Source organism: Montipora foliosa, chromosome 6 (genome assembly GCF_036669935.1).
Source record: "Montipora foliosa isolate CH-2021 chromosome 6, ASM3666993v2, whole genome shotgun sequence".
NCBI lineage: Eukaryota > Metazoa > Cnidaria > Anthozoa > Scleractinia > Acroporidae > Montipora > Montipora foliosa.
The window spans coordinates 340,001-351,119 of NC_090874.1; the positions used below are offsets into that span (position 1 = coordinate 340,001).

Sequence of the window (11,119 nt, forward strand, 5' to 3'; positions counted from 1 at the left end):
TCCTTTCATATCGGAATACTCCTTTGGATGAAGTCAACTTGTCACCCTCGCAAATGTTAATGAGAAGGCGTTTGAGAACCCAAATTCCAATGACCAGAGAAATGTTAAAGCCCCAACTTTATGATCCTGAAGAAGTCTTGCCTAAGTTAAAAGAAAGGCAAAGAAAGCAGAAGCTGCAGCATGACAAAACAGCGAAGGAACTGCCACCACTGATGAATGGCGAGTTTGTAAGAGTTCGAGAAGGCAACAAGTGGAAGCCTGCTAAAGTTACGGAGATTCTTCCGTTACCAAGATCCTACAAGGTTGAAACAGAGCGGGGAGAGTACCGAAGAAATCGTCGCCATTTGCTAAAAACTGAAGAGCCCAAGGCATCAGAGTTTGTATGCACAGCCCCATCTGATGAAGACACAGCGCCATCGGATGAAGACCGAACAGACACTGAAGTTGAGATGCCTGGTGCAGGAGCCCTGCATAATCCTAGGTCAACACCAGTCAAAATGTCTATGGCTACTACCACACGGTCCGGTAGGACAGTTAGAGAACCTCCAAGGTTCAAAGACTATGTCAAGTTTTAGCCACAGTGGGAACAGTTTGTAACATGTCACAAAGTCTTGTGTTCAATTTAGAAACAGAAACACTACTCCAGTGGTCATGTTGTCTGAAGTTTTGCATTGCCACTGTTTGTAAATTCTGTAATGTTTTCAGTTGTGTTTCCTTTGTTTACTTGCTTTTCTTTCGCTAAAAAAAAGGGAGATGTAACATTAGGTCAGCGGTTGCACCACGCACGTGGTGTGGGGAATAAAGTTGTGTTGTGTTGATCCGCCATCTTGCGTGTGTTGTTCCTTTGTTATAACACTTCAACTTCATTCACACAAATAGGGCTAATTATGTCTTAAATATGAAACTTGGAGCCACATTTATAAAACTTCTTACCGATTAGTTTGTTGATAGCCGATACTGGGATTGTACTTCGTGTAAGACCACTTACAGATTACAGATAGTGTCCGGGCCCCTGGGAAACAGCTTTTGCCGCTAAATGATAAATCATGGCGGAGAACGGTGGAATAAACGAAGACCAGCGGAAGACTTTTATAAGACTTGCTATCCTTTTAGAGATCTCAGTCGCCTTCATCATCAACCAGTCAAGTTTCTCTTCCGGCAACTCTTACCCCTGCAAATTTTCCAGCCCAATATAACAGAAATTAGACACAAACAAGCACATATTAATTAAGTGTCAAGGATGTGTTGTCGCCTGATTTTCGGTCATCCTGTAAGATTTCATTTCACAATGGTTTTTCTTCTATGACACCTTAGATTTAGATCTCTATACTGCTGTATGATCTGTTTTCTTCCAAGAAAACAGTTTGTCTTGACAATAATATCTTTATTTTCGTGGTGTTGATTTCCTCAGCAGTAATGTGAATGTGACATTATGGCCTCACGCTTTTGCGCCAGTTTAATTGTAGTCTCGACCGATATTATTATTATTATTATTATTATTATTATTATTATTATTATTATTATTATTATTTTACAAATGTTATCAAGCACTCATTGTCATCTGTTAACTGTATTTCATTTTGGTCGTCTGCCCAGTCTCATCTACCCAAGAACATGTACAATTTTACCATTCGCTACATCAACAACTCCCTTCCTACATGTACGAATTTGACAAGATGGGGATTATCACAAAGTCCTGATTACTCCTTTTGGCGTAACCCTGAGTCACTCCTCCATATTGTCGCTGGTTGTCAACATTACCTTGATCGCATCACCTGGAGACACGACTCAATTCTCAACTTCATTGCCAACTCACTTCAACCTGTAATAATATTAATGTTCGCTCTTCACTCTATGCTGATGTCAATGGTTTTCCGAGTCTTTCAATTATAACTGGTGACAATTATTATCATCCAGATCTTCTTTTCCTAATACAGTCCAAGTGCCTATTATTCTAGAACTAACAGTTGGTTTCGAGTCTAGCCTTAAAAACAATGCAGTAAGCAAAAAAGAAGACATGGACGTGGTCAAAGACATGAGAAGTAACTACAGATGTGTTAAATAAGTAAACCTTTCCATGAGCTCCCTTGGTGTTTTCTCCAATGAAAGCTCTATGTTTTTAGACAACACTATATAATCAAAAACATTATAAATCTAGCCATTTATAAAAATGAGCGCCTGCTACTACAACCAGGAGCAGAAACACGCGAAGAAAGGCTATGCAACTGCAGGAAAAAAGAGGAGTGCCCACTCAACAACCAGTGTCTCGCAAAGGGCATTGTGTACCAGGCCTCTGTCACATCTAGCAAGGGGACTGAGCACTATGTAGGGCTCATGGACACGGACTTTAAGGCGAGGTTCGCCAACCACAAGCAATCTTTTAGGACAGAAAAATACAGTAATCAAACTGAGCTAAGCAAATATGTATGGCGCTTAAAGAAAGCAAAAACAGAGTATAAGATCACTTGGAAAATTCTAGGCAGAGCTCGTACTACTAAAAGATGTAACTTATGCACACTTGAGAAATATTACATAATTTGCCACCTGGAGCTCACCACACTGAGCAAAAGGTCAGAGTTAGTTAGCAGCTGCCGGCATGCGAATAAGTTTTAACTAAATAACGTGGAATTAAGAACAACGTGTAAGCAAGTGTGATGAAAAAATGAACGCATGAATACCGCGTTTATGTAAATACAGTACAGCCCAAAAATAATGCACGCGCAAGAAGTGGCGCAAGAAGTTCTTGCGCCGCAAGAACACGCAAGCGGTCAAAAGAAGTTAAATTGCGGTGAATTGCGGTTTATCTGCAAGAACATTCAAAGCGCAAGAAGATAGAAAACTTGCCGCAAGAAGCCGCAAGAAGTTCCGAACTTAACCGCAAGACGCAAAAAGCGCAAGAAGTTAGCGGGTTCAACCGCAAGAGTAGTCGGTGTTGCTTGTATGAGGTGATTACGGATTATGTTTTCCAAAACATAAATCGCTCTCAAAAGGAAGGGATATAATGGTATGTTTCTTCTTGGGAAACATTCGATGGGCATGAGATCAGAACTCGATGTTTGGTCATCCCAATTTATCGCAGGCCGTATTTAACACACTCGCTTAAAAGAGAGACCGTTGAACGTGAATGTTTCAAAGCAGTAACTAATTTCTGCACTTTCAGAAAAAAAAAACCTTCAATCACACCATCAACTACCAACACGCAGGCTCGCAAGCATAACAAACCACGTCTAAAGAATGACCATTTGCGTTCGGAATGTTTTAGATCGAACGCGTATCCATTTGCATATGATGCCGGGAAGGTGACAGTGAAATATGTAAGCAAATGTCGTGTGATATCTTCATCGGTAAAAGAAAACTCGTGGTATCATAACAATACTAATAATAAATAACAAACAAAAGCTTCTGCTTTTATAACTCCTTTCAGAAACACTTATCAAGGGAACTACATTGTAGGTCACCTGCGAGATCGAAAGCGACGAGAGCGAATGTTTCAAAATGTGAAATGCACATAAATGCAAAGATTTTAATAAGGCCGCTTTGAAAGTTGCTTGTTTCATTCCTGTTTGATATCATTGTTTTTCAAGGAGAATCCACATCACCAGGAAAAGACGAACAATAACAATAATTGTGTTCCTGTCATTTTCGTGAGCAAATGTTTATTATAGGTCGAAAATTTACTAATACATTTATCCTGGAAATGTACGTGGGGCAAAGGTTGAATCACAGGTCATGACTCCTGTACTTTTGGCATGAAGATTCACTTTCACCTTTACTCCTCAAATGGTGACATATTTAGGTAAATCATTGATTGTATTAGAATCCCAGTAACTGCAGGGCTTAATGACAGAGTAACACAATGAATATAGTGCCAGTGGACAACACTGCTTACGAGGACAAAAGCTGTTGTTTTCAGCAATATTAAGATTAACTTAAGTAATTTTTATTCCTTTTACCTCAAGTATATCACTGATCTGATACAAACTTTGAATATACTGGACTAAACTACTTACAGATGGTACTTCTAAAAGAACGCATGTCCCTTCAGGGTGACTGTTTCCATACAAATCTCTACCATGAGAATCAAATATTTTAAAAGCACCATTATTACAACAATAGATTCCAACAACAATGCATTTAACTCCTAAAATAAGTGAGGTATAACTTTGAGCCATAAGCGATTCGAAAGCTCCAAGAAAAAACATACAGTAATGGTATCCCTCGATTGCACTATTACCATGAACATTTCCAGTGTAGCTCTCACTGTAAGAAACTTGGTAGGCAGTATCAGACACTCTTAACATTGATGGTAACTCTGCCAACAGCAAACAAACATAACGAGACCTGATACAAACATAACGAGACCAAGTTTCTTCGTTAACGTTATTGGAGCCGTTGAATAATTTCGTACACTTGAATGTGGCTGTTTCACTTCAGGCAGCATAATATAGTCTCCAAATGAATTAGAAACCGTTTCTGAACATCGTATGAGTGTACATAAACTTACATACAGCTTGCCGATGATCCATGCGATGGTTGTTATTATAATGGCACTACTGACAAGTACAATTGTTAACGTTCCTCTAATTCACATTTCAAAACAAATAGTTACAAGAAACAGAAACATTATCATAATACGGATCCCGGGACACACTTGTTTTGCTTTCACATGGGACTCGCGCTGTTGAATTTTCAATATGGCGTCTTCAAGGTTCTCTTTACCTTTCAGATAAAAATGTTCGTTCTTTTGTCGATCAACGTTATTCTTAGTTGCAATAGTACACACTTTTGCATGGTTAGAGGTTTCCGTTTCCGTGATGCTTCTGACATTTTTCACTTTCAAAACTCTTTCATCACATTCGCATTTTGTGTTCACAGATAAACTTGATCTCAACTCATGATCACTAGTGCCATACTTTGGAACATTTTGGAATCCACTTTGCGTGCAACTTGGCAATATTTTCGGCTCACTGACGGATTCGTTCCTGTACTGTTCGATATTTTTGTCGCGTGTCTCTCTGTCCATTTTACCGCTCTTCCCATATCGGACAAATAAACGTCACCTTAGAGCCCGCGATTCTTGTGGTCAGCAAGCTTTGCCGATTTGTGGTGGAAAGGTGAAAAAACTGGCCGAAAACTCAACTCTGGCCGCCGTGCCTGCAGCCAGAGTAATTATAAGATCCTGAAGGGTGGGAGCGCCATGCTCCTACGAAACAAGCTTGTCGATTTGCAATGAAAAAGTAGAGCACTCTTCTCTACATATATATATAATTGTGTAAGTTTGAGCGGGGAGATAACAACAACTAACTGCCTCATTAACCTTTGGATCACCAACCTATTCCCTTCGGAAGGTGATTCACAGTGATTTCTGACAGTATTAATTAGCAGTGTAGGATGGGAACAGAAATCGATACAACAAAGGAAATGAGTGAAAATGTGTTCAGCCGGGAATATACTTGTCAGAAATCACTGTGAATCGCCTTCCGAAGTGAATAGGTTGGTGATCCAAAGGTTAATGAGGCAGTTAGTTGTTGTTATTTCCCCGCTCAAACTTACACAATTATTTCATATATAGGGGGAAATTTACTGTGAATCGCTGATCAACTTGAGCATAGTGACGCGATCCTCTCTGCAGAAAATGTGCGATTCTCCTCAGAGCTTGCCATATAAAGGTCCTGTACGCAACAGATCGGTATGAAAACCAGAGGCAAAAGTATGATCGTATCCTATATATATATATATATATGATGAAAAGAAGAAAGGTGTAGCCATGCCTCGATAGATAATGTAATAAGGAAATAACTTCTTGAGGCATATATGTTTCTAATCGGTTTAATACTTCAAACGTTTCGCCGTTTAGAGCTTCGTCAGTGAATGAAGATTATAAGTACAAGATTGGGTTATGTAAAAAGCTTAGTACAATTGTGGAAAGTCAAGGCTCATTAATTTGATGGTGTTAATCTAGATTTAGAGACTTTCCACTATTGTACTAAGTTTTTTACATAAACCAATCTTGCACTTATAATCTTCATTCACTGAAGAAGCTCTAAACGGCAAAACGTTTGAAGTATTAAACCGATTAGAAACATATATGCCTCAAGAAGTTATTTCCTTATTACACATATATATATATATATATATATATATATATATATATATATATATATATATATATATATATATCTAACTGGATTTGTCAAAAGGTGCCTGCAGAAATTGTGAAAACAAGCCAATTCTGCTGCCGTCACAGACTTAAAGAAAAGCTACCCTTCCCACCCCTGTGCTTTGGTCAGACAGCCAACAATCACCTACCCACACCACAGTGTGGGTTCACTCTAATTGGTGATCAAAAGCAAACTATCATTGAAGCCTAGACTAGTCCAGGAAAAATAGCCAATGAAGACATGCTACAGTGTAAAGTCTGACTTAACAAGGCCACAAACTCTAACTGCAGTTAAAGTCTCAAAGCAGCAAACCCCCCAGCCCTGTGCTTTTGACACACAACTCACAGTTAGAACTGTCCCTGGGCTGTTTGGCAAAGCAGGCCTTGACGGCAAGCCCCCTCAATTTTGAGAGGCCACACAGGCTTGTAGGGATGAACTTGTAGTTTATGTGCTTTTTTCTTCCGTATATATTTCGCTCTACTTCTATGTATTGAGCACTGTTTTACGAAAATCAAGTTTCACACTTTATATATATATATAGTGTACAAATAGCGACAGCGAACTACTAGCAAATCCACTGAATGAAAAACATATTGCCGTGAGTGGGAATCAAACCCGCGTCCCCCTGGTTACTAGTCGGGTATGCTAACCACTCCACCATCACAACAACCCTGCTGGAAACAGAGCAATCGATGAGGTGATTGGTTAGCCACGGGGTTCCCTGGTGTTTAATGTTCAGGAACAGGACGTGCATCGGATCATCCGAGGATGTTTCACAGGCTACCATCTAATAACAAATTCTATTTTTTAATTAACAAGGCTGGAAATCCAACGATGTAGTCCCAAGCTAGTAGGATCCAAAGGACCGTTTTGCTAGAAATATTAAGTGATTTGAGTGTTCAAATAGCGACAGCGAACTACTAGCAGATCCACTGAATGAAAAACATATTGCAGTGAGTGGGAATCGAACCCGCATCCCCCTGGTTACTAGTCGGGACTAGTTGGGATAATCCCATTTATATTGATTGTAATCCCATTTTGCCAGACATTCAGCACATCGTGCTGGTGTGGGCGTGTGAGGGCTTTAACCTGTACCTGTACGGGCTTCAGACCTTCGACCTGGTGATGGATCATGAGGCCCTGAAGGTGATTTACTCTGGGGGTCCCAGCCATCAGCTTGTATCGAGCGCTGGGTAAGACTGCAGCCTTATGACTATAAGGTATGTCGTGTCACATTCCGCGACAATATTGCAGATGCAATCTCGCATTTGACAAAAATCAGGAAAATCCCAGTATGATGATGAGTATGTTCGAATGGTTGCGTTAGGATCTGTACCTGTGGCCTTAAAGATTCAAGAAATAAAGAGAGTCTCAGCTGAAGATGAGGAACTGCAAGTATTGGGAGGTTGCCTTGTTAGTGGAAACTGGGAGGGGGCTCCAAAGTCACATGTATGCGTCTGTAATGAACTGACCTTTATTGGCCATGTTATCCTATGTGGTACGTGAATCGTGATTCCTGAAAAGCTGAGACAGAGTGCTTCGCCTAGCACGTGAGGGCCACCAAGAGATTGTGAAAATGAAAGAGAGACTGAGGTCGAAAGTGTGGTGGCCAGGTTTAGGTAAGGATGCAGAGCGCAAGTGCCGAGAGTGTTATGGGTGTCAGCTTGTCACCAAGGAGACTATAAATCACCCTGTGAAGACAACACAGTTGCCGGAGAGACCATGGCAAGATCTGGTGCTGGACTTACCTGGGTCCTTACCAACAGGGGAGCACCTGTTAGTTTTGGTAGGCTATTTCAGCCGCTGGGTGGAAGTTGACATAATCTACTTTACTACGTCGGAAGTGATCATTAAGTGCTTAATCAAGTAGTTTTCCAGATACGGAGTGTCCCGTAGTCTGAGGACCAACAATGGAGCAAACCTGGTTTCTGCAGAAATGGATGGGTATCTTAATGAAATGGGTATCAGGCGTAGACTGATGATACCCCTATGGCCAAGAGCAAATGGCGAAGTCAAAAGACAAGATCGCTCATTGTTGAAGGCAATGAGGGCAGCCCAGGCTGAGAAAAAAGACTGGAGATCTGAGTTGAACAAGTACCTCCTGGCGTATCGTTCCACCCCACACACAATAACCTGTAAGAGTCCAGCAGAACTGCTGCATGAGTGAAAACTGTCAACAAAGTTGCCAGAGCTAGCTGACGTTGGTAATTCTGACAAGGCGACAGATCCCGAGGTGCGGGATCAGGATGCTGAGAGAAAGCAGAGGGGTGCCGATTATGTTGACAAGAGACACAATACAGCTGATTAGCCGGATGTACAGTAGGGAGAGTTGGTGTTGCTTGAGAAACGAAAAGAGACAAAGCTCTTGTTAAGAGTTCAAATGTTTTGAGGACAGGTAGCTTGCAAACTAACTGAAAGCAGGGTTTCGGAACAACAACAAGAAGATTTATTTCAAAATGAACGTAGTTTCCACGAAGTTGACTCTAAACAAAACCTACTCGACAAACTTACACGGCCTTCGCCAACTTGAATTAACACTGCTTCTGTCACACTTGACTAAACACGGCTAACGCCAACTCTCTTCGCTTGTGAAAAACTAGTTAAAAAAAACTCCGCTTGGACTCGTCTGCTTACATACTCTCACAATAAGCTTCCAGAACTTTCTAAAATAGTAATCAATCTAATTATAGAAAGATTACAAAACACACCGATTTAAAAACGCTTATGCACAAACCTAAAATAAACAAACTAGGAACTCTCTCTCGGGAAGCTTCTAGAAAGTAACGCTTGTCACGCAATGCTATTTTTCGTAACAGCTCTCAACAAGTTATGAGAAGGAGCCTTACAAGGTGATTGAACGTCATGGAGACCAAATTAAGTTAAAGTCATTGCAAGGTGCAGTGTAACGTACAAGAGAAATATCCAGCATGTTAAGTGATTTGTGGACCCAGCTACTGATCCAGGGGAACCAGACTCCTTAGATCTTGTAGTAAGCGGTGTACTCGAGCAGTCCTCTGGACAGGAAGCCTCACCCAATTTAACAGTGGAGGCAAGTGCTATTCCAGTTAAGGAACAAAGCCCAGTTCAGGCCGAGCCTTTGCAAAGGAGGTCAGGGAGAGTCACTCGACCCCCCGAAAGACTAAAAGAGTATGTCACCATGTAGCTGTGACAGTGACTTTGCAGTGACTGCAGTCATCTAAGTAATGTTGTGTTTTTACTAGTTTTCAGTATATCTTAAAGGACATTAGTCATGCTTATTGTTGTACTGAGGTACAGCGGGTTTGTAAGCGAAGGAAGAAGGAGAATGTAGTGTTTGTATTTACAACCGGGATCTCTCCAGCGCAGGAACCCGGTGACCTAGCGGGCATAGGACGAGTGATTGTGTAGGGAACAGTGTGAACTAGGAGAGTGTTTTTGATTAACTTCTTTGCGATCCTTAAGGATATTACACCGGGGATTCTGCTACGAAAGTGCAAATCCGATACAATCCCCATATCCAGGGCCAAACATTAGCAACAAGAGTCAACAAATCCCGTTCCATGCCCCGTATGTCCCTGGAGTTTCCCCCTCCCCGGGATGGCCGCTGATAAGTGCATTATGAGATGCTGAATGTTCTTACTTGTGTACTGTCTTTTTGTTTTTCTGGCCATGTCAAAAAGGACTTCATACCACCCACTGTTATTTTATTTGTCATTGTGTAGCCATTACCCTGGAGCTGTTGGTGCTGTTTTGGTGTATGATGTTACTCAGCGTGGAACATATGAAAACCTGGAAAGATGGCTTGCAGAACTTGCAGATGATGCTGATAGTAGCATAGTTATAATGCTTGTCGGAACCAAGAGTGATCTGTGTCATCGCAGAGCTGTTCCTACAGATGAGGCACAGGCATTTGCAGGTACTAATGTTGTGCATGGACAATTTAATTTATTGATAGGAACTGTCTTGAAATAGTAATTGAAGTTTTTTCATACATGTATTTGTTATCAAAATGATGATTTTCTTTTTGCTTGGTTTTAGAGAAGAATGGTCTTTTATTTATTGAGACATCAGCTTGTGATTCAACAAATGTGGAGGTGGCCTTTCTTAACGTTTTAGCAGATTGGCATGAGAATTGAGGTTTCATAGCTTTATCAGTGCCACATTGTTTGGCAGTGTCATTTCACTTGCAGTGTAACTGGCTGCAACAAGTATGGTTTACAAGGCTTTAAGGGGAATAGGACCTACGACTCTCATTATTCAGATGGGATTGCTGGGGCAATAGATCAACGAGACAAATCAATATTAATTGTTATTACCAAAAACACAGTACACAAGAGCAAAAGTGTACGGTTGCTTTAGTGGTGAGTTCATGCACCTGCCATCAGTGTTGCTCTGGTTGTATAATCGCGCGGCTTTATTCTCATTCATACCTGGGTCACTACTCTGCTCTGAGAGGTTTTTCTCTAGGTGTTCCAGTTTTCTTCTCTCATTACAAACCAACACTTTGACTTCATCTTCTCTAATTTCATGTGATTTAATTTGATTTACACTCTACCAACTTCGTTGACCTCTTGTGTTATTATTTAACAATTAGTTCATGCGTCAGCGTGCGTATGACAATATTGAGCATGCGGGAAGTTTGGAGAGCACGAAAGAGGCGTAAGAGTTGCACTCGGCTGCGCCTCGTGCAACTCTAGCCTCTTGAGTGCTCTCGAAACTTCCCAAGTGCTCAATATCTCGATATACGCACAGCTGACGCATGGACTAATTGTTATATAACATTATCAACGAGCTGTTAGTTTGCTGATGTCATTAGCGTGCTCAATAAGGATATGAAGCAGGATCGTGCTATTGAATTTGGTTATGTGAAAATTCCAGCAATATTATAAATTATGATTAAATCTCGTCTCAGATCGGTCAAAAACGGAAGGGTGAACTCTTTTTCCAACGCATATCAAAAAAGTCACTCGTGTTAAAAC

General features: G+C 40.9%; 1 protein-coding gene across 1 annotated transcript in view; it reads left to right on the plus strand.

Annotated features, from left to right (window-relative positions):
• LOC138008967 (ras-related protein Rab-11A-like) overlaps positions 1-10,276 on the plus strand; it is a 27,908-nt gene extending 17,632 nt beyond the window's left edge. The window contains exons 4-5 of the mRNA XM_068856264.1: positions 9,863-10,056; positions 10,179-10,276. Coding sequence (XP_068712365.1) covers positions 9,863-10,056; positions 10,179-10,276 — 292 coding nt within the window. The remainder of the gene's footprint in view (positions 1-9,862; positions 10,057-10,178) is intronic.
• The last annotated feature ends 843 nt before the right edge of the window (positions 10,277-11,119 follow it).